Below are 27,252 nucleotides of genomic sequence, written 5' to 3'. Positions count from 1 at the left end.
TTACCCAAGCACGTATGTGTCTGGACAGCAGATAGGCCCAGAAGAGCCCAGAAGAGACCCCACAGGAGCAGACTACATGGCAGCAATCGACAGCAATAGACCCCAGTAGGGACATGGAGATGGGAGCATTGGTGGATGGAGAGGCATTTGGGAAATAAGCTGGGTAGGAGTGGATATATACTGGGAGGAGGTTTGGTCTCTGCTTGGGGACCGCCACCAGAGACACACCACTTGCTGAAGTGGAAACAGTGGAAGATGGGGATCCTGGAGCATGGCCATCCGGGCTTCTAGAGTGCTCTGTGATGCCGGTGGAGACATGAAGTCATATGGACAGTGCCGGCACCCTGAGAGCCACCAGCCAGCATGTTTCACCCACTATCCTGAGCAGTAGAACTGTCAGAAAGCCCTGCTGCTCTGGGAGGCAGCGGGGCGCAGACTGCTTGCTATAGCTGCATATGGAGAGGATTTGCTCTCCAGGTCCAGCTGCTAATGCGGACATTTGTTCTTGAGCTGGAGAGATGGCTCAGCAATTAAGAGCACGTACGGATCTTACAGAGGACCTGGGTTCAGGCCTCAGTACCTACACGGTGCTTTATGACCCCTATAACTCCAGTTCTGGGAAATCGAACGCCGCTTCTGACCTCTGTGGGCAGCAGGCATGATGCATAGACAAACATACATACACACATGCATACATACATACATACACACACACACACACACAGAGACAGGCAGAACACTCATGCATGTAAAAGAAAGTAAATCTAAAAATAGAAAAGACTTTGTATGTCTTTGACTTGTTGACTTCCTATTCCATTGACAGATGACAATCATATGTTCAAGTGGCATGAAAATTGCCTGCGTTTATCTCTTCCCCACCCCGTGGAGGGCTTTCCAGCCAAAGCAGTGTTGTTAAGTAGATGAGAAGACCTAAATGGAAAGGAGGAAGCACGGTGTCTAATTTGATCCAGTCGGTTTGGTGATGCTGCAGCAAAATACTTGAGCCTGAATAACATATAATGAAGACAAACCTTCCTTACAGTTTTGAAGGCTGGGAAGTCAAGGTGATGGTGCTAGGTTATCATCCGGGCATTTTTACTGTAGAACATAGGAGGCCAAGAGAAAACTTTGGAAAATGTTTTATGACAGCATTAACCGCCATAAACGAGACACCGCCCACTAGGCCCCACCTCCCAGTACTGTTGAGTTGTAGATTAAGTTTGCAGTATTTGAATTTGGGGAGTCACATTCAAACCAGAGTATGCTTTTTCATAATCTGAGGTGCCAGAGTAGCCAGGAGGCCCCGTAAGCCCTTTTGGATGCTCTGCTACAGGAGAGAATGGGTGGCTTCCCTTAGACAAGATGGGGAGTAGGATGTTAAAAATGGAAAAACTGAATAAATGATTCATGAGAAGCTGCCTATCAGTTTCAGTAATTACTGCATCTCTGTGTCATTTTTCCATTACGGTAACAAAACACTTGAGGCAATCAACTGAAAACAGGGAAGGTTTGTTTTGATTGACAGCTGTAGAAATCGCAGGCCCTTGTGCATTGCTATGGGGCCTGTAGTGAGGGAGCACATCATGGTAGAGAATGCTCCATAAAGCTAGTGGCTCAGCTCACAAAAAACCAGAGAGCAGAACAGAAACAGGAGGCTGGACCCCAGGATCTGGAAGGCCTCTCACCAAGGCTGGCTCTATTCCTTGCGTCTTCTGCTACCTCTCCAGTAGCACGCTCCTGGTTTGTGCCAAGTGGACACAGAGAAGACGGAGTCTTAACTGAGGACTTGCCTCCATCAAATGGACCTGTGGGCATGACCGTGGGGCATCTGATGACTGACATGGGAGGGTCAAGCTCACTGTGGGTGACTCCACCCTCAGCAGGTAGCCCTGGGTTGTCTAAGAAGGCATGCTGAGCAAGTCAGGGAAAGCAAGTCCTTCATGACCTCTGCATTGGTTCCTGCCTCTAGGTTCCTGCCTCTAGGTTCCTGCCTCTAGGTCCTGCCTCTAGGTTCCTGCCTCTAGGTTTCTGCCTTGAGTTCCTGTCTTGTCTTCCCTCATAATGGACTGGAAGGTGAGATCAAAGTCCACCCCACAAACTGCACTTGGGTCAATGTTTTAGGACAGCAACAGAAGCCAAATTAGGACAAACACCCTGGGCTAGAGGGGAAGCCTTCAACACACGGAAGAAGGGCCTTTGGGGCCCACGTGTTCACACCGTATCTCTGGAGGGAGGTTTTAATCCTCGCCTTTCGCTTTGCATCCCTACCATGTCACCTCCAGCGTCTTCCTTCCTTCTTTCGGTGGCAGTAACAGCTCATGCTCAGTGTTTCAGGTCGAGTGGAAGGTGCTTGCCCCAGAGCAGAGGGGAGCGCGCTTGCCCTCCCTGCAGCACCCTGCACGGGTGGTGCTGATGAAGGGGCTCCACTTTCTCAACGTGCAGGAAGAAAAGGAGCCATAGCCTCCTGGAGACCACTCAGAGGTTAAAGTCCTCTGGGACTGTCACTGTTCTGCAGAACCACGTGGCCCACTTAGAGAGGAAGCAGTCATCCTTAACATCCTTCCATTGGGGCATCTCACCCATGAGAAACACACCAGTGGTTCAAGGCCAGCCATTCGAGGCTCATCGTCAAACAAAATTGACCTACATTATATATAATTAAGTCTGGAAAGGGAATAGAGTTTCAAAAAAAATGCTTTTAAGATAATGAGCATTTTTGTTGGCGGTGTTTTGATTTGGGTTTTTTTTTTTTATTTTGATTTTCTCATTACATCATGGAAAATCCCCAAAGTCAGGGTGGCAAAACTACTGGGTGTGTATACAAAGTGGTTCCTTTGTGTGGGTATATTCTGTGAGAGGGTGTGCTGGGAGGAGAGAGATCTTTTCTTCCAATGGAAAAAAGGTTTTCCTAACAAAATGAAGCAACACCGAGTTACATTTCCTTGTTCAAGCTCGAGGGGGAAAGCCACACCTCCTGAACTGCCCACATTGCCTGAACATCTCATAAATCATCATGTATGCCCCCCCAGTCGGTTAAAAGACACCCACGTTCTGTGACCCAGAATCTGACCTGCTTTGGGTTCTGATAGGTGCTGTTTTAGAACATACCACAAATCTAACATGGTAAGAAGGGGTCACATATGATATCTCAAGCCCCTTAAAAACTGTCTGGGTCCCACAGAAACTTGAGAATTAAATAAAACCCTCCCCCACACCTTATTCCTCCCAAGAGCTGTGTTCTCTGTGGTTTGTCTCTCTTATCTTCAGCCCTGACATTTGAGGACATGGGAACCCTGCAAAGGTGCTGGCATCTTGCCGGGGGCATCTTGCAGACAGCCAGGACTTTTAAGAGATACAGCCTTATCAGCAGCCAGGAGGTCGAATGGGGCAGCTCCCAGCCTCCAGCCCCAGGCATTTGTGCTGTCTTCATTTAAGCGGCTTACCTAGAACAGTTACTTCTAACTGACGAAAGACACACATCTCTCACTCTGGTAATGGCAGTGACCTAAAATATATAGCTTAATACAGTTGTGGGCCGCCCCGTCGGCTGTAACACTACTGTTAAGATCCCTTTAAATCTCTCTTCCCAGTTGCAGTCATCAATTCTTAGTTTTCTTCCGGGATTTCTGGTGGCGGGGATGCCTCTCTGGGCTCCAGGGTCCAGCAGGGAACAAGGTCAACATAGACTTCAAAGTCACTCCTTGCCACTGTGAGAGACAGCCTCAGGTGCGTCCTAGGGTAGGTTGCAGATGTGCCGGGCACTGTGAGACACACCAGGTGATGCCACCAGAACCTGTTCTCTCATTCAATACATGTTCTTCTGGGGCCCTCACAGAAGACCACGTCTCGCCTGCTTCTGTAGCTCTAGAGCATTCTCAGAGGGCAGTGCCTGCTTCCTGGGCAGTGATGCTACAGGTAATCGCGGGTGCCTGAGATGCGGGCCAATTGCCTAGACAGAGGAGCTGCTCAGAAAGCAGATGTGGCAGGAACAACTAAGAGGGTCCTTACAGCTTTCTTCTTTGGCATTTCCTCATTGTCTTTTTCTATCCTTCAGAAGAAGGCCGAGCTAGAGAATTCTTTTAGCCTTTCCCCAGTCCCACATTGTCCCCACATAGCAGTGATCCCCGTATATCCCCATCACTGAAGTCACAGTGCAGGCTGCCTGTGGCTGTTGCTGGAGCATCCTGCCACTGATGGCCGTTGTCCTCCTGGAGCCTTGGAACAAGCATGCTTTAGTGCAGGGCTATGGTGTGCCAAGTGAATGCACACAGAAGCATCACGATCAGAAATTCACCTTGTAGTTTAGAAAGATCCTTAGCCTCCTGGGAAGAGACATGATCTTCAAGCTCTCTCTCCCAGCCCTTCCTAGTACCCTGAGCCATCAAGCAGGGTAAATATCATCCTCCTCTGCCTCAACCCACCTCAGTGAAGAAGCAATCTCATGATGCCTAGCATAACACGAAAGCCCTTGGTAAATGCGGGGACGATAAAGGAATTACATACCGAGGCTGTTTTGACGATATGAATTGATTGAGCAAATTTAAAATTCAATTTGAATCATGTGAGGAAAAATGAACAAAGCAGAAAAAAAATACATGCTGAGGTTGTTGGGCTTCTGCCAGGTACAATCTGTCCTGTTGAAGAAAAATCATTCTGATACTTCCATGATAAGGTAGGCTATTCAGGACTGCTATGATAAGCATCAGGACCTTTGCAATAGGGAGGAAGATTAGTTGCCTCCGTGACAACACCCAGCTGGGGATTAATAGCCAATGAGCAGGGATGGGGCGGGGGGGGGGGGGAGAAGTCACCAAGAAGGTAATGGGGTTCCTAAAGGAACTCCTGGGACTCCTACAGAAGGCAGACCAGTGTGAAAAGATATGAGAGGACCTTGCTGTAGTCCTCAGCCAAAGGCAAGACCAGGCCCAGACAAAAAGAGGACTCGTTGAAGCCCAGTTAGAGTTTGGGTCAGTCAATACCCAGGTACACTTGTCACAGATCAAGGGATCTGAGTCTCTGGGTAAAATAAGAGTGACAATATGGGATATGTAAGGGGGGGTCTAATAAAGCACAGGGAGCAGAGGATGCCCTGAATGAGTGCCAAGCTGAGAGAATGTGGGTTGTTGACATTGTTGCCGACATATCAAGGAACCCCCAAACCTCAGGCCCATGGGGAAATGGCCAAGTTTTCCTTTGGTCCATGTGAGAATACTGGCAGAGTAAAACTGTCCACTGTGGCTCTCTCGCCCTGGATGCTGACAGTATGTGCAGAAAATGTCCACTGTAGCCACCACCACCCCTGCCCAGTGCTGATGGCCCCAAGACTGCTCCCATACAGAGATGACCCCTACCCAATTAGCTAAACCTGCCCCTGTATACAATAACCTGCCTATTTATCCATATGCCATAACCCCTCTGCCTTGTCTAGCTGTATATAATAACCCCGCCTCCCCGTTCAACTCTAAAATAAACATGATGAACTTCCAGGGTGCTGCAGTTTCTCCAGCAGAGACCCCAGACCAACCCCACCTGATCCCCCTCTCTCCCTCCCTCCCCCTCTCTCTTCTCTCTCTCTCTCCATCTCTCCTCATCTCTGTCTCTCCCCCTCTCTCTCTCCATTCTCCTCTCTGCCCTCTTTCCCTCTCCTCTCTGCCTCTCTCTCTCTCTCTCTCTCTCTCTCTCTCTCTCTCTCTCTCTCTCAACTGTGTGTCTGTCTTTCCTTTATTCCCTTGCTGGCCCCAGTCAGGTCCAAGTCCCTGAGAGTTGTACAGGATACAGCAATAAAAGAGAAATATTGAAAATATTAAATTGAAATTTGTAGAAAAAGGCTCAGTACATCAGTATACTCAGGGGACAGTTTCACCAATAGAATGGATAAAGTGGAAGACAATATTAGAGATGTAAGACAAAAGAAATAAGAACATTCAGACAATGACAAAAACAAGATAAAGTATGAACAGAACTTATAAGATCATTGGAACTTCATTTAAAAACCAAATGTATGATTCATGAGCATAAATGATGAAATTCAAACTAGAACCATAGAAAATTATTCAATAAAATCATAGCAGAAAGGTCTCTAAATCTAGGAAGAAGGTGGTGATGCAAGAGATATTTGTAATACCAAACAAGACTAGACAAGGACTTTCATGCATTGTATTATAGATTAACCTCTACATATTAATAATGTAGTGACTTCAATGCCACACTCTTGCCAGTAGACAGATCAACCAAGACCCCCCACCAAAAAAAAAAAAAAACAGCCTCAAAAAGCCAGAGTTAAGTGACTTTGTAGTTGAGATGGACTTAGCAGACATCTGCAGAATACTTGACATAGCCACTGAAGAACATGCATTCTTCCCAGCACTTTCCCTGGAGTAATACACATTGGAAAACACAAGCCAAGTCTTAACCAAATAGAAGAAAATAGGGCTGGAAAGAGGGCTTCCCAGCTGGGAACGCTGGCCGCTCTTGCAGAGGACCCGGGGTCAATTCTCAGCTCCTGTATGTGGCTCCCAGTCATAGTTTCAGGGGCTCTAATGCCCCCTCTGGGCTCCTCAGGTACTACACATGTGTGATGTACAGACATACAAGCACTCATCCACATAAAAATAAAGAAATGGCTATTTTTTGAAAACACAGAAATCTCAAATGAAAACTTGATGTCTCTCCAGCCCTTCAAAATTAAGAGCAAGCCAAACCCACAACCAGTAAAATGAAAATCAATAATGAAGATGAAGGGCAGAGATGAATGAAACAGAAGTAAAAAGAGCAATGCAAAAACAAAACCAGCGGGCCGGAGAGATGGCTCAGCCGTTAAGAGCATTGTCTACTCTTCCAAAGGTCCTGAGTTCAATTCCCAGCAACTGCATGGTGGCTCACAACCATCTGTAATGAGACCTGGTGCCCTCTTCTGGCATGCAGGCATACATGCAGACAGACTAATGTGAATACTGTATCCATAATAAATAAATAAATCTTAAAAAAAAAACAAAAACAGTAAAGCTAAGAGTTGGTTCTTTGTTAAGATGAATGAGATCCATATGTCCTTATCTGAAATAATCAAAAGTAAGAAGAGATTCAACTTACTAAGGTTCTGATGGAAAAGGAGGCATTATGACAGAAAGCAAGGACACTCAGGCAATCGTTAACATGTGCTTTGGAAACCTGTTCCAGTAATCTGGAAAGAGAGAGAGAGAGAGAGAGAGAGAGAGAGAGAGAGAGAGAGAGAGAGAGAGAGAGAGAGAGAATATATAAGTTTCTAGACCTTCCCAGACTGAAATAAAGCATGTTTAAGCAGATTGATAATGTGCAGTTGGGACTACAGCAGTTATAAAAAGTCTTCCGAAAAAAGAAAAAGCTGTATTCCAGATGAACTTACAGCTGAATTCTACCAGATGTTTAAACAGCTGGCACCAGTGTTCCTCCAACTGATTCATAAAATAAAAGAGAATAAAATAAAAAGGAACACTTTTGAATTAGTTTTATGAGGCCGGTGTTTTCCTGATATTAAAACCAGATAATGCCTCTGCCCCTTGCCCCTCGCTTCCTGTGTGATCTGCCCCTCACCAACTGCAGCACTTGGGCATGCAGGCTCTGCACCTCTCCTGAGCAGCACAATAGAGCTGACACCGTTGACAGGGGTGTAGGTGAGCTGGCTCCAAGGATCTGAGTCAGTAGCAGAGATGGATCCAGCCCCTCATCTGCCATAGGGTGGCATGAGCAAGGGAGAGATGGCATTCGCTTACCCTTCATTGCAGATGGGAAAGCTGGCCACAAGGTCGTGAAAGTGGGAGAGCTGGTCTTGTGCCTCATAAAATTCAGCACTAGGGAGAGTAGGCTCTACACCCACCCCCTGGGCAGCACAGTAGAGCTGACCCTGTTGGCAGGATGCAGGCGAGCCGGCCAGAGCAGGAGAACCAGCTTGATTTCCTTGCTGCTTGCATCAGCGGGCAAGCTCACTGGGGCGGGGCCAGAGAGTGCCCCCTGGTGATGAGGATGAGGGAGAGCTGGTGGGCTGACCAACCCAGCTACCACCCAGGCTCAAAACCAGGGCTATGAGTTGGCCCACCCCCACATCCACCGCATCTATGATCTGCTGGAGCATGTGAAGAGCCAGGTTCTGCAGTTCCAAAGTTGCAGGATCTCCATGGCATAGGGCAACAGCAAGATGTCCAAGAGGAGTCCCAGTGAGGGCCCAGCAGAAGCAGACTAATGACTCATTGGAGTGAACACTTGCAAGAAAAGACGTGGACTGAGGGGCACACTGTGTGACTTACTGTGCCACACTGCGGCTTTCATGAGGAGGTTTTTCTTTTCTTTTTAATTTTATTGTATTTTGATTTTGGGGGGGTGGGTTGTAGGGGCAGAGGGAGAAGGCAAAGGGAAGGGAAGCTGAATAGGATCTGGGTGTATGATGTGAAATCCACAAAGAATCAATAAAAAGATTTTAAAAGGCAGGATAATGACACACAAAAAAAGAGGGAAGATGGAAAAGAAAATCACAGGCCAATCTTTGTGATGTAGAGAGATGCAAAAATTGTCAATAAAATGCTTGCAAGTGAAGTTCAACTCCCATCAAAACCATTCACCACCACCGAGTGAGCCAAGATCATTCCAGCATGCAAGATGCTTCAAAATATCCACTGAGCCATCTTGCTGGTCTCACAATGAAGTTTTATTCAGCCATAAGGAAGAACAAAATTAGCCAGGTGTAGTGGCACACACCTCTTTAATCTCAGCAAGCAGGAGGCAGAGGCAGGTGGATGTCTGTGAGTTTGAGGCCAGCTTGATCTAAGGTCTACATAGGGAGTTCCAGGATAGCCAAGGTCACATCGTAAGACTCTGTCTTGAACCCTCCCATTCCCCCAAAAGAATAAATTATTGTCATTTTATAGAAGAATAGATAAAACTGGAGATCATTGTGTTGAGCACAAGAAGTCGAACTCAGAAGGACAAATCAAGCATGGTTTTGTTGCTTTTCAGACTCTGGACTTGAAGGCATTTGTGTGGTTCTTTGTGTGTCCATATCATAATCTTGTGTGCATGATATCCAAGCTGAAGGGAAACCGGGGGAAGGAAGAAGACGAGATGGGGAGATGGGGAAGGAATGGGAGGGGGTGTGAAGGCATTGCCCCTGCACCTCCATGCATAAGGGGGGACAGAAGGAAGGAAAACTGAAGAACTGTCCTCACTCACCACTCATGGGATGATGGCTAGCTACCCTAAATGCCATTTAATGATGCTAGTACGGCGTTCGCTTGCCATGTTTAGAAGGTCACCCTGGCAACTGGGTGAAGAATGGGATTGTAGGAGAGGTCCAAGGGAGTGAGAGGTCTGGTTGGCGGCTGTTGGCATGACCTAGACAAGGCGACCGTGAAGGGAGTGTCAGTCAGTTTTGCTGTTGCTGTGGTAAACACTGGCAGAAATCTGCCTGCGCAGGAAAGGGTGTGTTGGCTTATGAGCTCCAGTCTATCATAAAGCCAAGGCAGAGACTGACCTTGGAGGGATGCTGTATAGCGGCTGTTTTTTCTGGCTTGCGCAGCTACTTCTCTTTTATAGCCCAGGCCCACCTGCCTAGGGATGGCACCGCCCACAGTGGGCTGAGCCCTCCTACATCGATTAGCAATTAAGAAGATGCTAAGATGTAAACATAGTTGCTCAGGGCAGTTCTTCAGGGTGATTCTTCAGCTGCAATTCCTTCTTCCCAGGAGACTCTGGGTTTGTTTCAGATTGACACACTGTAGCTAACTATGTCAGATACTTACAGGGGGGTTATGCCTGATAAACACAGTGTAAGCTAAAAATATTGGGCTGGAGGTAGAATGCTTGTTACACCTGAGGCTCTGGGTTCAAACCCAGCCCTGTAAACATGATGTTTGAAGAATATTATAAATCAACAGTGTGCCTAACTGGCCATTGTAGCTTGCCAGCAGATCATAACTTATGTGTGACTCCCCTCAACACCACGGGGCTAATTGGGAGGTGGAGTCACTGCCACAAGTTAGCATAATGCTAGAGAACTGAGCTTCATATTGCCTTTCCAAGAAAAATCCAAATTCAAAATTTGTGGTCCAGCGTTTACTAAGTGTGCATTGCTTTCTTGTCGCTTATAAAGTCAAATACTGTAAGTAGAGGCATTGAAAATCGGGGTACAGTTGTTAGGCCATACTTGGGGAGCTAGTGAAAGGAAAGATACAGGGGAGAGGCTACTTCCTTGGCTGTTGGTTCATAGTGAGTGTGAGCTGAGGCCCAGTGACTTAGAATGAAGAAAACCAAGACAGTTGCTGGCTGAGAAACGGGGCCCACCCTCCACTGAAAGTACAGTCCGAGCTACAAACAAGGTTTAGCATATTAAACAACCCGATTGCGTTTTTCATAGCGAGGCCAGGCTTATTTACCAGGTTGCCTGAAATCCTTGTCTTTAATGAGGCAACCAGCTATTCTGTGCAGCAACTCAACAGCCCCTATGGGGATTCCCCCCACCCCCCCACCCCCCGTTTTGCTTAAATGGCTATTTTGAGAAGACAGGAGCATAACTCTTTTTGACAGAATGTATCAATATATTCATTATGTGCGGGGAGCGTTGTCATAGCATGTTTGCAAAGTACAATGACTTTCTGATCTTTGAAAAAATTGGTACCTTGCAAAATTTATCATTAATACATCAGAAAGGAGAGTGAAAACATCTTTGTTGACACCTCATGCTGTCAAATTTAAAATGAAATAAATAGCCCAGTCTGTGCCTCTGTTCTGACATAGTTCAGGATCTTGCTTTGCAAGACTCAGGAAACAAGTTGGAGCTGTTTGCAGACCAGAAAACCTTGTGGATTTCTGTGGCTGTGGTCAGCTGTTGTGAGAGAAGCCATTTAGGTGTTCTATTGATTCTTCTGTTGCTGTGTTAAGATACCAGGATCAAGGTGACTTGAAAGAGTATTTTGGCTCCCATTTCCCGAAGGATAGAGTCCATTACGGAGCCAGAGAGATGGTTCAGTGGTTAAGAGCTCATGCTGTTCTTGCAGAGAACCCAAGTTGGGTTCCCAGCTCTCCCCTGTGTGCAGCTCACATCTCTCTTAACTCCAGTCTGGAGTTATAAAGCCAGCTTGGTCACGAGAGAGTTCCAGACCAGCCAGGGCTACGTAGTGATACCCTGTCTCACCGGGCCAGTCTTTACAGGAGAGCAGTCAGTGCTCTTAACCACTGAGCCATCTCTCCAGCTCCAACATCTCAAGCTCTTTAAAGAATTAAAAGCCACCACGCTGTGGCTTTCAGGAGCCCATGACATCCCAGTTCCAAGTGTGCCAAATGCTAGCAGGCTAAGCCCTTTTCTGTTTGGCTTTGAGAGGCTAAGCGTCTGCAGATAGGGGAGCACGTTGGGGGGGTCCCTGGAGTTTTCGTTATTTTGTTTGTGTAGTGGGGGAGGATTGAATTGGGGTCTCACATAAGCTAAGCTCATGTTCTAGTGCTGAGCTAGATTCCTAGTTCTAGAGAACTCTTATTCAGAGTGTAGAACCTCTCCCACCCCCATACCCCATCCCACTTGCTCTTCGCCACCATTGGAAAGGATCAATTCCTTTTCCTCTAGGTTTCACTGCCATTGATCCTCCATCCAGGGTCAAGCCCCAGCTTCAAAGGTCCCCAAAGGAGGAATAGTCTCCTCCTTGTCAGCGTCCCCGCCCCCCCCCCCCACATCCAGATTTCTTTCTCAAAAGATATTTTTCAATGGGAAGGATCACTTCCTTTAAGGGACACCTCCTTCCCCCCAGTAGTCCTCAGGTGATGATGATGGCGCTCAAGCATGTGCAGTCTAATTGCCATCCCTACCCAGAAGGAAGTCTTGCTCCTACCTAGCAAGGTGGAATGATTCCAGGTCTGTGGCAGGAAACATACCCGAGAGTCGCTGATCTCTTCGGCCAGATAGCAAGGAAGACAGATGAGCTGTGTCCAAGGGCAGAGGGGCCACCAGGAAATTTCTCCATAGGGTAAATCTTCGGTCCGCTGAGTATCTGAAAAGGTTAAATGCAATTAGCCAAAGCGCGTGTGCATGTTAAGACAAACACCAGCTCATAATTTATAAGAATGCTCGGAAAGAAATTCAAGAAAGCGAGCTCCACCATCAGCAGCCGCCTCCTTGGGTTCTCCTCCAGTACCGTGACTTTCTTCAAAGTCAGCACTTGTGGAAAGACCAGCCTTGCCAAAACACGTACGTTCCAGGGTAGGAGCATGAGGATTAGAATTGTTAACCAAAAGGAACACAGATAGGAGAAAAATAAGTGACAGAAACACAGAGCAGCGTCAGGAAGGAAATTCAGTGCAAACTGAATTCTGAATCCATCTGCCTTTATTTTCCACATGCTTATTTATATACTTCACTCCAGAAGGGGGGAGGCAATAGACTGCCTTAACAGGATATAAGGGATAGACTTGAACTCTCCAACCTTTGGTCCAGGTGGAGTGGATCCACCTCTATACCCAAAATACTAACTAACCACACCCTAGGTCAGAATCTCTTGTATGTAGCCTCATCTGTTGTCAATAACTTTAAAGAGCAAAAATAAGCTCAAACTCTCTGACCTCCAGTCAAGGTGGAACAGGCTCCTGTCTGTGGGCCCTCACAAGCACTCCAAAGCCAAGGAATTAGCCTCCAGATTGTCTTTGCTGGGCACAGTATATTGTAAACATTAAAATAATGAAGGAAGTTATTACTCCACTAACTGAGGCTCAAACCCAGGCTCTCGGGCTTGCTGGGCAATTGCACTACTGTGCTGAATGCCCAGTTGGAGAGAATAATTTATATATAGATCTCAGTTAATAACTGTAGAAGGACTACCCAACCATTGTGTGTTTCCCGGCATGCCCACAGTCCCACATCTGTGACACTGTTACCTACTAGAACTGAACTTGAGTCCAACCCAGCCTGGAGAACAAATGAATTGGGATTATAGAGAAAGAAGGAGGCAGGTGAGCTGTGGAGCATTCCGTGGGGGCGACTGGCAAAGTCCAAATAAGCTTGTGACCTGAGGGGGAGAGAGAAGGGTCCAGCAGACCTGACCCTAATGGAATCCATGAGCAAAGAAGGAAAAAGTGGAGATCAGCAAAATTGTATCACAAGTTGGATAAGAGTGGCCAAAAGATACAGTGTCCGTTTTATTAAATGTTTGGTCGCATCATAGTTAGTTAAGAAAATGTCCATGATTTTTATCACTATATGCTGAAGTAAGTAGGACTTTGCTGTAGAACACTTATGAAAGGAGAGGGAAAAAGAAAGTTTTAAAGAAAAAAAAATCAGTTGACTTTTTAGTTTCTGAAAATTGAAGGAGGGCTGTGTAGGAGCCAGGCTAACCCAAGCCGCTTCACCTTTTCCATTGTTCACTTGGTGTGGTTTGGTTCTTTTCAAGACAGGGTTGTTCTGCGTAGCCCTAGCTGTCCTGGAACTTACTCTGTAGACCACGCTGGCCTCGAACTCACAGAGATCTGCCTGCCTCTGCCTCCCGAGTGCTAGGATTAAAGCACTCCATGTTCATTTTTTTTTGTTGGTTTTTCGAGACAGGGTTTCTCTGCAGCTTTAGAGCCTGTCCTGGAACTAGCTCTTGTAGACCAGGCTGGTCTCGAACTCACAGAGATCCGCCTGCCTCTGCCTCCCGAGTGCTGGGATTAAAGGCGTGCGCCACCATCGCCCGGCTCCATGTTTATTTTTAAAAGGGTTCTTGCTAAATTGGCCAGGCTGTACTTCAATCGGCTCTGTTAGCCAAGCCATTCTTGAACTTTATCCCCCTGCCTCAGCCTCCCAAGCACCTGGAGTCATCCCAATCAAAGTCCTGATGATTACTAAATCTGGCTGATGAAAATAATGAACCAAGCCAGGCGGTTGTAGCACACACCTTTAATCCCAGCACTCAGGAGGCAGAGTCTAGCAGATCTCTCTGTGAGGTTGAGGCCAGCATAGTCTACAGAGTGAGTTCCAGGGCAGCCAGAGCTACACAGAGAAACCCTGTTTTGAAAAACCAAAATAGGAAAAAAAAAAAAAGGATGAAACAAATGTGCCGAAGTTTTGTGAACTGTTGAGACTAGACCTGAGCTCCGATGGCGTTTTTATTGCTAGTTTTGAGTGTGTCTCTAATGTTGACTGAGGAGAAGGAAGCTATTCTAGAGCAGTAGGTTGCTGAAGCCCGGGCAACCCTATCACAGATGGGATGTCAGAACCGTGTGTGATTCAATCCACACCCCCAGCCACGTAGGAAGCCTAGCTCTGCCCCCTTGTCTGTCTGTCTGTCTGTCTGTCTGTCTGTCTGTCTGTCTGTGTCTCTCTCTCTCTCTCCCACGGACAGGGCATTTGCGAGGACTGTGGCATATCATCTATGAGCGAATAGCAGCTTTCTAATAAGGCAGAGTATCCTGGCTTAGGAAGAAACTTTTTCCTTCAGGATGATGATTTTGCCTGAGTAAACATCCCCACTGAGAAGTTTTAGCCCCTGGAGCCTCCTGTTGCCCTCCTGCTCCCTCAAGCTTGACTGCATCCAAGCTTGTAGCCCAGGGCCTATTTGTGTCCAAGAAAATACAATTTTTATTTGTATTTTTATTGCTATTTTTATTGTACCTTTTAAAACATACATAAAATTTTGCTATTGTAACTGTCTTTGGGGGTCACTGATGTTTTGAGACAAAGACAATCCTCCGGCCTCAGCTTTCTGAGAGCTAGGGTTACAAGTTTGTGCCAACATTCTTGGCTTTAACTGCATTAACTATTTTTTAAGTACATACTTCAGTATTGTTAAGTACATTTGTGTTATTTTGCAGTATCTATGTGTGAGTGTGCACACATACATGCATGCATTCGTGTGTGCATGCAGATGTGCCTGAGGAGGCCAGAGTTCAGTCCCTCTCTGCCTTATTTGTGGAGACAGTTTGTCCCTGAATCTGGAGTATCTGGCCAGGAAGCCCCAAGGTTCCTCCTCTCTCAGTCCCACCAGCTTTTCTTTCTTTATTTCTTTTTACTTTTTATTTATTTATTTATTTATTTATTTATTTATTTTGGTTTTTCGAGACAGGGTTTCTCAGTGGCTTTTGGAGCCTGTCCTGGAACTAGCTCTTGTAGACCGGGCTGGTCTCGAACTCACAAAGATCCGCCTGCCTCTGCCTCCCGAGTACTTTTTATTTTTTTAACATGGGCACCAGAGATCCGAGCTCAGGCTTATAACAGCAAGCATTTTACCGCCAGTGGTCTGTCCAGCGCCTGCAATGTCTTGGGAAACACTGAAGTTCTGTGCCTGCTGACCCCCCTTTTCCCTCCCACCAGGGCTGCCTCCGTTCTATTTTGTCTCTGAATTTGCTGACCCGGGGTACCTCCAACAGCTCAAACAATCCCGCTCACAGAATTGGGATGATTCTGTCATTTTCTGTATCTTTGAGGACTCATTTGCATGGTGTGGGCTTTCTTGGCACATGCTCTTACATATAGTTCTACATACAACTCCATGTCACGTTAATGTCTTAAGTCTTTACCCCCAGGGTGTGGGCTTTAGTTTTGTAACAAGCGTAGGACACGCTGGTGGCTTCTGCTGTACACGTGGTGGCCTCAGCCTTGCAAGGACATTTCCAGCTTCCTCTCTGTGGGCTTCTGGCTCCCATATGCTAATCATGGGTTCGCTCCCATATGCTAATCATGGGTTCACTCCCATATGCTAATCATGGGTTCTCCTGGGTCTAGCTCTCCACCTTGTTCACTACCTGCTTCTCTCCAGCCTGGGAACACAGATTTAGCTTGCCCCAAATAATGTGTCCTAATATGGAAACGGTTCCAAAGAAGTCTTAAGAGGTGCAGAACAAGATTTTGTGCAGAGGGGGCCTAGCTGAGACCTTCCCAACAGGCAGAAAAAAAGCCAGCCTGGGTCCCTGGGCCCCAGGCTGAAATAAACAAGGGATGGAGAATCGGGAGAGTTAGAGAAGCAGAGTGGGTCGTACTTCACGGAATGGCTCATAAAGGAAGAAAGGCAGATGTAGAGGGTTGGGCTGATGGTGGAGGTCAGCTTGCCCTCTGCGGATCAGGTGGCTACGAAAGGCCAGATGTGGGTCTCTGGTCCAATAGTAGCCAGGGTCTGTGTTTAGATCCTTGGCATCTCTTACCATTGAGTGCCATGCTGACTTCAGTGGGCCGCGCTGCTTCCTGGGACCAATATCAGGTTCACAAGTGATTCTGCCACTGGGACCTTACTGGTCTGGGTGACATGGCCCTCACCTGGGGCCCTGGTGAAATCCAGGCTTAGGCTGCTGCCGAGGACCGTGCCTATGCCTGTGGTCCTACCACAGCTGAGGTCTAGATTAATACCCATGTCCCCATGGTGTCACCAAAGGCCACATGAAGCCTGAGGTCTGGGCGGCATCCTATGGCCTTGTTGGTGTAAGGGCCATGCGTGGTCAGAGCCATCCTCAGAATAAGGGTGTCGACCAGGCCAAGCTGCTGCCTGAGCCATGTCTGCACCAATGGCCCAGCTGCCGCTGGGGTCTGCGTTGAACTCTGTGGCCCATACAGAGGCTGGGGATCTGGGTCAGAGCCTGCAACTTGGGTGGAGTGAGGGGGCCATACCACAGTAGGGGCCATACAGATATGAGTGGCCTGTGCTACCATCTGGGACCAGGGTGTCATCTAGGTCTCAGCTGCCTCCGAGGCATGTCTGGAACCCCTGTAGTGGCCAGGATCTAGATCAACATACATGGCTCAGTTACCACCGAGCACCATGAAGAAACCCAGGGTCAAGTCAGCAACCTGAGTCCAGGTTGGTGACCAAGAACTAGGAAGCATCCATATCTGAGGGGCCTGCACTGCGACTCAATGACATAGTGACATCTGGGGCAGAGCAGCAGCTGAGGACCATGTTAGGGTCCGTGACCCTACTGCAGCCAGGGTCTGTGCTGATGTCCGATGCTCCTGTTGCCATTAAAGGCTGTGCAGACACCCGAGATCACGGATCAGGTTGTTGTCTTAGGGCCATACTGCTGCTGGGGGCAGTGGGGACATACAGACCCAGCTACTGCTTAGGACCATGTTGTGGTCCATGGTCCTACTACCGCTGCTGGGAGTCTGACCTGAAGTCTGGGTCCTACACTGTTATTCAAGGACACATAGAGGCCCAGGGTTGCAGTTGCAACCTGAGGCCTTAGTGACGTCCAGTGACCACAGGGCTGCTGGAACTGTTCCCACCTGAGTGGCCATTCCCTTCACCCAAAGCCAGGATGTTGCCTAGCCTAGGCTGCTGCCAAAGGCCATGTCTGGGTCCATGGTCCAACGGCAGCTGGGGTCTGTGTTGATATCTGTGGCCAGTGGCCTCAGGAGGCCTCAGGAATCCTGCAAGATGAAATCCAAGGGCTGTACTGAGCCCGTCCAGCCCTTCGCTGCCCTGGGAAAGCTGGCCTTACCTCTTGCTAGAGAGCCCACTACAGCAAGAGAGCTAGCCCCTGCACTCGGGAGAGAGGGCCCCCACCCCTCACCACAGGTGAGGACGAACCCACCCTGAGGGCATGCATGTAGGGGAGCTGACTCCACCCCAGGACCCAAGGCAGGTGGCCCAGGTGGTTTGATCTGATCTGACTGGCTAACACCCAGGCCCACAACTGGGCCTTGGGTTGACCCATCCTAGCATCTCCCCCATCTAGGTCCTCCTAGGGCTGGGGAAGGCACTGGTCCTATGGAAAGATCCCTGCAAGATCTCCAAGACACAGAATTCCCCCAGGAGAGCTCCGGTGAACCCAAATAATATGTTCCAAGAAAGTCTTAAGAGTTATAGAGCAAAAGAAAGTAATAACTTAAGGTGTTTTCCAAATTGGAAGCATCAGGGGTTCACAGCTAAGTAGGGAAATCTCTGCTATAGGTCTCAGATGCGACCTGGTAACATCCTTAGCTTTCGTGTTGATGGAAGCTAGGAGTTGGTTAGAACATTCCAGAAGGTTTCACATGACAGTCACGAGATTGTTAGGTCAGCCATAGAGAAGGGCAATGGATGACTAAAAATAGCTCAACACTTTGACCGTGGATCTGCAATATTCTGACTCAACAATGAGACAGCTAACACAGGATAACCTTTCACACGGCTCTGGCTTCTTTGAAAGTCTGTTTTATTCATGGTTCAATGTCCTCAAAGTTCAGCCATATTGCAGTATGTGTGCGATTTCCCAGTTGAGGTTGGTGGTGTGACTCGGTGGTAGAATGCCGACAACAGGGGCTCGGCCAACAATTTTTTCTCCTTTTAATTAAGCCGAGCAATATTCCATTGCATATATAGTCCACATTTTCTTTCAACCTTCATCTACCCATGGATACTCTGGCTGCTTTTGCCTTTTGACTACTGTTCACGCTGCTCTGAATATAGTGTGTAAAATCACCACTTTGTACACAATGACTTTTCTCTAGAAGTCTCAGCCTGGGTTTAAGGTCAAAGTGCAAGAGTGTCTTCCCTCCTAGGGAATGGTCTGATCTTGTCTCCACAAAGCAAAAGCCTCATGTCTTGGTTCCTCTTCTATTGCTATGAAGAATCACCATCACCGAGGCAACTTATAAGAAAGCATTGGATTGAGATTTTGCTGATGGTTTCAGAGGGTGAGCCCATGGCTGTCATGGCTGTTATCGTGGTGGCAGGCAGGTGGCAGGCATGGTGCTGGAGCAGCAGCTGAACATCTGACCCACGAGCAGGAGATGGAAAGAGAATGGCACTAGGCCTGGCATGGACTTTTGAAGCCTTAAAGCCCACTCCCAGTGACACACCTTCTCCAACAAGGCTGTACTTGCTGATCCTTCCCAAACAGTTCCACCAACTGGAGACCAAGCATTCGAATATGTGAGGCTGTGTGGGTCATTCTCATTCAGATCACCACACCTGACTCCCCACTCCACAGAGCCTGGGTGGTGGAAGGTCCCTGCCTTTCCCCTATACATTTCACTTGAAAGCAAACCAAAATGTGTTCCTAATAATAAAGCACAGAGGAAGAGTCTCGAGTGGAAATTATCTCATCCTCCTGCCTCCCACTCTATGTTGGTTGGTTGTTAGGGAGTATCTCTAAAACATCATTCCAAAACTATCCAAGTGTGTGTATGCTTACGTGTGTGTGTGTGTGTGTGTGTGTGTGTGTGTGTGTGTGCATTCATGCATGTGTGTGTATGCATGTGTGGGAGTAGGATTTTTGTTTTGTTTTTGCTTTTAAGAAAGAGTCTCACTGTGTAGCCCAGGCTAGTCTCCACCTATAGAGTGGTGAGGTCACAGGTGTGTGCCACCATATCCAGTAAGCCTTTGCTTTGTGCTTTGGGGTAAACGTTTACTTTCTCCTTCAACAGCTTATTCCCTTTCTGTATAGTAGGATGCCTTGACAATATGGGGCAGGAGTGCTATTCCCTGTTTACAAGTGATGCTGTATTGAACGCCCCGTGCTCGTATGCTTGCTTGTTGCTTTGAGCCCTGCTGTGGGGTAGAAGAGGAGGTGTTGGGCCGTAGAACATGGATATTTAATAATTTGTTAGTTCTAGTCAAATTGCTTTCCTAAAGATTCTCCTGATGCATCTGGTAGGGGTGCTTCCGATTTCAGCACTGGGGCAAAACATCCCAGTTTATTCTTATTTGATCACCAAATAGTCCTCTCTCTGTAAATCCACGTGGCTTCTACTACTTAACTCAAATCTGTGGGAAAATCTTCTAGGTTAATAAGTTCACCTAGCTTCAGCATGCATTGTCTGCTTATAGCCTTAGGCAAATTTCCTTAAAAAGTAACTGTATATTCTTTTAGATTTACTTTAGCCGTGTGTGTGTGTGTGTGTGTGTGTGTGTGTGTGTAATGCTTTGTGGGTACTAGGGTACCGTCTCATCCAGACACTGCAGGCAGTTACAAAGCTTGCAGCAATGGTGGTCATATCCCAGCAGGCTGACTCTGCAGCCCCTTCCTTCTGTGTGTCTGTGGCGTCCCTAAGCAGAGGTGCTGGCTCCCAACGGGAGCCCCTGGGAGCTGTTACAACTTCCATGAGGTCTCCCGGCTACCTTATTTCTCTTGATAACCTCAGCAGTTGTGGAGAGGAAGACCCGGGAGGAGTTTATTTCAAATGTCAGAAGAGACATTCGATCCCATGGACCTGGAGTTACAGGTGATTGTGAGCTGCCCCATAAGGGTACTGGGAACAGAATCCAGGTCCTATGGAAGAGCATTGAGTGCTCTTAACCATTGACCCGTCTCTCTAACTCTGTAATTTTATATTTTTGTTAATGATAAGTTTTAGGATTTTTCTGCTGAAAAAAAAAAGCTAATTTTATAAATATTTGCATATTTTCCTTCCCGTCTTGCATAAATACAGTTTAAAATACAAGGTCTCTTGTTTTTCTTTTGAAGAAAACTTTTGCCTCTTGCCCCTTCTCTTCTTCATTTTGATTAGAAAGTTCAGATCCCATAAAAGACTTATAGGCCATTTGCTCAAGGGAAACAACTGCCTCCTATCCCGGTTTAATCTTAAATCCTTACGATTCTTATATGGCTTGTGTATGGCAGCGATCTTAAGGTGATATAAAATATATTTTACATGTAAAGATGTCATCAAATGAGGCCCAAGCAATTGTTTGGGTCATGAAGATTTGCCCACGAGCCCTCCCTGTGGACAGTGGAGTCCCTGGTCAGAGAGACCTTGCCATCAGTCACGTTTAAATATATGTTTACTTCTTAGCCAGACAGGCAGCTAGGACTGGGCAGAGGCTAGCTCGTCTTGGTCTACCTCCACCCCCCACCCCCGGTCCCCGTGGGTCTCCTTTTGTGTGTGCCCTGCTTCCTCTCTAGGCGTGTCTGCGCGGCACAGAGACAGTGCCGCACCCAGAGCAGCCGACTGTCTGTTCAGGGAGATGCCACTGTCAAAGGCTGGGTTGTCAGGCGACAGTTCAACCGCCCGGCTCTGAGGATTCCCAGAGACGACTTGGCCCTCACTGCTGTTGTTGCTGCTTCTGCTCCTGCTTCTGCTGCTGCTGCCGCCGCTGCGCCGGCCGCCGGGCTTCCGCCCCTCCCTCGCAGGAGGATTTGCCAGCTGCCCCGCCCTCTCCTCCTGGGTCCTCCTCTCCGCAATTGCTGAAGTTATCAGGAGAAATAAGGTAGCCGGGAGACCTCATGGAAGTTGTGACAGTTCCACGTAGCGTCCCTTTGGGAGCCAGCACCTCGGCTTAGCGACCACAGCTGAGACGTTGAATGCAGGTGCTGTGGAGCCAGCCCGCCGGGATGGGCCACCGCTGCTGCAAGCTTTATAACTGCCTTCAGTGCCTGGACCAGAAGGTACTTGGCCTTCCCTCTCCTCTCTTCCCCTCCTTCTTGGTCGGAGCAGAGAAGGTGCGAGCATCCACCTCTGCCTCCCCCTCCCTTTCCCTCGCATGCCTATGTGCTTTGTTGGTTAGCAGGAAGCTCCGGGTTCTCCTTCCAGGGTGCTGGATCGTGAGTGGTGTTCACGGAAAAGCGTTTGCTCGCCGGAGCTCTGCGGGGCCTTACATAATGTTATGTTCCTGCAGGCTCAGATAAAACTGTTGCATTTTGCAGACATACTGGGAAGATCTTGAAATCCAAACTGCCAGGGGAATCCTAGGAAGGTTCTTAGTGCATTTTATGCACCTGGGAAACCTAATATGTTCTGGTGTGGGCGGGATGCGGGTCAGCTAGGCACCAATGTTTTCACTGAGCCACACTGGAACTCAGAAAGTTTATCACTCCGGATTTAAAGAGCATTTCTTCTTGGGTTTGATTGTCCATGCCAGAGAAATAGGCACAGGGTCTATATAGTTGGCGATGGGACTCTCCTGTCACAAAGTGGTAGGGAACATGGGGCCAAGCCTTGGTGAGCCAGGGAGGCTGGGGGTTCACCAAAAAGAAAATCCACAGCTGAAGAACTGAAATCGAGTCAGAACAAGCACTGCACAGTGATTCAACACAAAGACCGGCTTTGCTTTTGATGTTTGCCCAGTCTGGGCACTTACAGAGGGGTGTGGGCGTTTTTAATTCTCTCTCTAGATAACTATTAGCAAGAACTCTTCTTGTGCTATACATTTCATCAAAGATGCATGAAATGGAATCTCGCAAGGGACGAGGAGCCTGAAATTGCCTCTTTTCTACCCATGTGGCATCAACTAGTAGATAGCTTGGGATATAGTATGTGACCAGGTGACGGGGAAATATATGGCTTAATTTAAAACTCATTACAGGGCCGTCACTGGGGATCATCTTCTGTCAGTTCTGCTCGTGAATCCTGACCTACCACTCACACGCCATCTCGGAAAACTAAGCTGCCCCTTTAAACTCATCTAGGACTTTCGTTCGGGTACCGACGTGCCAGCGAATTTGGCATCTGTCGGCCAGAGTCAGAGTTTACGCTGTGTATGTGCATGTTGTTAAGAAATAGACACATAGGAAGCGGCTATAAAAGCCACCACTGTAGCCGCTCTTTTTCAAGAGATGTGGCTGCAGAAAGGCCTTCAAGGGAGCTTTATAACAATACTTTGCTAAAGGAAAAGAGAAGCCAGATGCCCAGCCATATCATAAAGTTTGTACTCCTGAACTCAGGTCAAAAAGTTCCAGAAATAAAGCCAGACACGGAGATGTTGCCTGTAATCTCAGCGGCTGGGCTGAAGTGGGTAAGGTTGGTAGACTGTGAAGTCTGGGCCACCAAGGGCAGTACAATAAGTCCCTATCTCAAAAAAAAAGTTTTACCTTTGGAATAAAGATTGTCCGGGGGTGGTGCACACCTTTAATCCCAGCGCTTGGGAGGCAGAGGCAGGTGGATGGATCTCTCTGGTTTTAAGGTCATATCCTGGTCTACACATCCAGTTCCAGGTCAGTCTGAACTGCAGAGAGAGAGAGAGAGAGAGAGAGAGAGAGAGAGAGAGAGAGAGAGAGAGAGAGAGAGAGAGAGAGAGAGAGAGAGAGAGAATATGAGAATAAGAATATATCCTAAAGTGAACTTGCCCCTGTTTTCTCTTCAATCAAACTGCTAAAAATAGAATAATCTTTCCTATGTCATTCTTGCATTTAAGGATTTTGGAAAATAATTCAATGTTACTCATCTCTTTAGAAGTGTGATATTTAAGTAGCTGTCGTTCGTTTTGGCTTTGAAACCCCAAATTCAGTACTAAATTCTCTGTGATAGAAACAAAACATTGAATTGCATTACTGAACATTTTCATTACGCTCACACCCATATTTCTTGATTGTTTTTCTTTGCTATGTTTCAGCGTAGTGTTCCCGCATGCGGTGTAATGGACCCCTATGTTTACAGGTGCTCTGGGAAGGAGTTGGTGACTTCCTCTTTTAAAACAAAAGCAAGCGTTTTTTGTGTTGCTGCTTGCTTTCCAGGATAACCTCACAGGAAGTATCCTGTCACCCAGGTGCTGTGACAGGAGACAGGATTTCTTCTGCCCTTGGGCGTGTCATGCTGTAGATCTGTGTCAGTCCTGACAGTTGGGCATCTATGTAGTTTGAAAAGTGTTCAGGTGTAGCAGAGGTCTCACTAGGAAGCTCTCCTGACTGCTTTAGCCCAGCTTATTCTCCCTCCGAAACCAAACCTTTTCTCCTGCATCCCATAACCCTGAGAGAGACCATTTGATTTTAAGAGATAACAATATGTTCTTTTGCAGTTTGATGACACTGGAGCTAAGGTATTGTTTTTAAAAATGATAGATGTGAACGTTGAAAGTCATTTCAGAGGCGGGGCTAAGAAAGCAGTGCCTGGGAATGGCTCTTTAACGCGGTCCCCTGGAGAAACTGTGCAGTCTTCCTAAAGAACAAAATGAAAATAAAACTGTCAAGTGAGAAAATGGTTTTTTTTTTTATGATCTGTGTTGAGGCTGGAGAGCTGGTCTTGCAGAAGACCTGGGTTCAATGTGCAGTGCCCATGTGGTACCTCACAACCATCTGTAACTCCGGTTCCAAGGGAATCCAGTGCTCTCTTCTGGCCTCCTTGGGTACTGCATGCAGGTGCTGCACATAAATATGTGCAGGCAAACCACCTATACACATAAAATAAAATAAATAAGTCTTTAAAAGCCATCCATGCCTCTTGTCTTCCCACTTGCCCAGAGATACCCAATTAGCCTTGTTTATTCTTGCTTTCCTCCATGTGTTGGTGCTGCAGAGACTATTAAAGAATTATTTAGAAACATGAGCAGCCTTTTATCAGTTACTAATTCTCTTGTGCGTTCACATTTTCCAGGGAAATTGCAGGTTGTATAGACAACAGTGACACACATTGAGCAATTAAACACTAGTTACAGACTAGAGGATAATTAAATGAAGGTTCTTGCCACTCCCCAACTCTGAAACAAGTTGGGGGAGAATCCCAGACAAGGTTCTTGGAGACGGAGTGGAATTTTTGAATTGCACTTGGGTAAATGGGGTAGAGTTTTGTTAAACTGACAAGGAGTAGGGTTGTAACTGCAAGCAAAGAGTACAAGAGAAAAGTGCTTTTGCTCAACTTGAAGAACGACAAGAGGGTAGTTTTCAGGATAAACACAGAAGAAAATGCAATGCATAAAAAAATGCAGAGAGTTTTCCAGCCTAGAAGCCAGACTTGCATTTCTTAGTTTGTATTAATGGGAAAGTGCAGATCTGTCTGAGTTGTTGTTTTGTTTTGTTTCTAGCAGAGATGTAATCTGGCTGTAGGCCTGCTTGATGGCCATGCTTTGGGGAAGGTGACTGAGTCCACACAATGTCAGAAGGTTTCCTAAGTGCAGCATAAATAGGCTAAAACTCTCCATGATGGCTCGTTTCCTATTCTCCTGCTTTCCCTCTAGAAGACTCCTGCCTTGCATGTTCGATGTCCTTCTCCTTAGCCCCATCAGTCTCTGTCCTTTCCAGTTGCTCGTTAGCCATCCAGATGTGGATACCATCATTATCTTCCTGCCTGGATGATGCTCCCTCATTAGCCACTGTCTCTGGGGTAAACAAGATGTTTTCTTTTAACAAGTGATTCTCCTAGCATGCACAGGGGCAAAAGCTGGAGCGATCTTTTAAGTTCAGTCACTCTGGTTTCTTTTAAAATAGGATTTGAGCGTACTGTTTGCACAATTAGACATGGGAGTGTATGGAAGAAGATTAAATATGAGCAGTACTTTGTGTTGAATGGATTTATATTAAATTTCATTTCTGAGTTGAAAAGTGGGTCATTATACAAATACAGGAGCTTCGTGTTAATTATTTGGGAAAGAAATAATACTTATTGATTAACTCAAACCTTGCGTCAGCACTATCTTAAATCCGGGGCAGAATAAAAGCTAAAAGGTCACCCCACATCTCAAGGGATGTCCCCTCCCCCCACCAAGCTCTGTTATAAATCTGGTCACATTTTTTAATATCCACACTGTGCGCGGAAATTCCCGTGGAGATGTGTGTGCTCTGTGACTGGTTCATCTGAAGGCACCAAAGAAAATGCTTTCCCAGTTTGAAACATTTTTCCCAAGTTGAATTACCCCATGTTCATAGGTAAGAGGCAATGCTATCTCAGGGAAGAGAGGAAAACTCCTAAGTTCGTGCGGCTTAGTGTGGAAGTGTGCATCTTAATTCACAATAGAAACGACCCAGTTATTTACTCAAATACCAGAAAGAGCCCTCCCCTCCTTTCTTCTCCGAGGCTCGGTCTTAATGCACAGCCTAAGCGGGCCTGGAACCTGCAATCATCAGTCTCTGCCTCCCAGGTTCTGGGATTACAGGTATGCGTGTGCCAGTGCCCCCGAGTCCTCCCACTTCTTATCTGTGTGGTCTTATTTTGCTTAGCTTGGGAACAGCATGGCTCACATCGCATGGTTAGTGCTTTGTGATTAGCACTTACACAGAACAGCTTAAAACTAGGGGAAGGGGACTAAGGAGATGGCTCAGCAGTTAAAAGCACTGGCCGTTCTTGCAGAAGACCTAGGTTGGCTTCCCAGCACCCACCTCAGGCGGCTCACGACCGCTTGTGACGCCAGCTCCAGGTGGTCTGACACACAGCCTCCACAGACACTGGCGGTCACATGCACACATGTGCACTTAAATAAGTACAATATATGATATGTCATTTAAAAAAGTATAGCAAAGACTATTAAGAGTTCCTGGTATACACACACATAAACACACACACACACACACACACACACACACACACGCACGCACGCAAGCATGCATACCAGGCAAGGGAAATATTTCTTAGGAGCACGCTTGCCCAGTCTACAGTGAATTTCATAAGTGGCCCTCAGTATCTCCTGCAGACAAACAACAGTTCTTCAGTGAATTTCATAGACCAGGGTCAGAAGTTACAAAGATGAAGACTCTGGGCCCGTCTGCTGGGGAGACAGAGGTTCCCAGAAGTCCCTGGTGCCGTTTGGAAGCTCCCTTCACGGAGCCTGTTTGTTCCTCCTCTGACCTCAGTCTAAATCTCCAAGACAGCCCTAGGCTCCGGGGCCATCTCACACTATTCTGTAATTGCTTGTATATTGGCTCACTCCGAGACACTGGCTTCTTGGAGGCCAAAATGCCTTTTGCCTGGCATGCAGTAGGCACTCAGTCAGTGTGTGGCGGCATATAAGCTTCCTGTTTCTGGAGTCGCTGGAGGAGAAGCCATCCAGGGATACTGGAATGCAGTCTTAGTTTTATCGACTGGCTGCTCATTCAAGGAGGCGCATGGCTGGCTGATGCCGGTCACACAGGTGATGTTAACTAGGAGAGACAATTTCACTTCCTGTTACCACCAGCCCCACGAGGTGGTGTCAGCCATCGAAACAGGTAACTCCCGGTGACTACGCAGGTTAAGGTAACAGAGTGTGGCAGACTGATTCGGGGCTTGGCCGCACGTCCAGTTGCTTGGTGACGCAGGAATTAGTGGGTTCTCGGCTCTGCCAGGTGGGTCTAGCTAGGAAAGAGGGATAGCAGAATTCGGAGGGTCTGTGGAAGACTGTGGCATGGAGAGCCAAGTCTTCAAAGGTGGGTAGGCTCTGGGAGAGCAGGCCTGCTGTGGCGCCTACGTTCAGGACTGGAGAAGGAGGGTGAACTCGTTGTTCCCCGGTCCCTGGTCTTCTTGGCTTCCACATCTAAGATTTCCCTGCCATGCTAAAATAAATGGAGAGCCAGTACTGCGAAGGAGAGGCCCATGCTCAAACGGAGTTGCGGCTGCAAAGCTGCAGCTGCTGACTTGGGGAGATCGTGAGTGCTCCCCAAGTACCCATCTGAAGTTAAGCCTGTCTTAGACTAAACAGTCCCCGGTCACGAATGGCTTTCTTGGACACTACAAGG

General features: G+C 47.3%; 1 protein-coding gene across 3 annotated transcripts in view; it reads left to right on the top strand.

The window, feature by feature from the left end:
- Window positions 1-27,252, top strand: part of Mtus2 (microtubule associated scaffold protein 2) — a 239,542-nt gene that overhangs the window by 166,242 nt on the left and 46,048 nt on the right. The window contains exon 1 of one of the 3 annotated variants that reach the window (XM_038346059.1): window positions 21,145-21,282. The exons of the other annotated variants lie outside the window; for them this stretch is intronic. Within the exon in view, the coding sequence (XP_038201987.1) occupies window positions 21,199-21,282 (84 nt within the window). The 5' untranslated portion in view covers window positions 21,145-21,198. Of the gene's footprint in view, window positions 1-21,144; window positions 21,283-27,252 lie in introns of those variants that run through there. 3 annotated transcript variants of the gene reach the window in all.

This window comes from Arvicola amphibius, chromosome 10, assembly GCF_903992535.2.
Source record: "Arvicola amphibius chromosome 10, mArvAmp1.2, whole genome shotgun sequence".
Classification (NCBI taxonomy): Eukaryota; Metazoa; Chordata; class Mammalia; order Rodentia; family Cricetidae; genus Arvicola; species Arvicola amphibius.
This window is presented reverse-complemented; position numbering and strand designations above follow the sequence as displayed.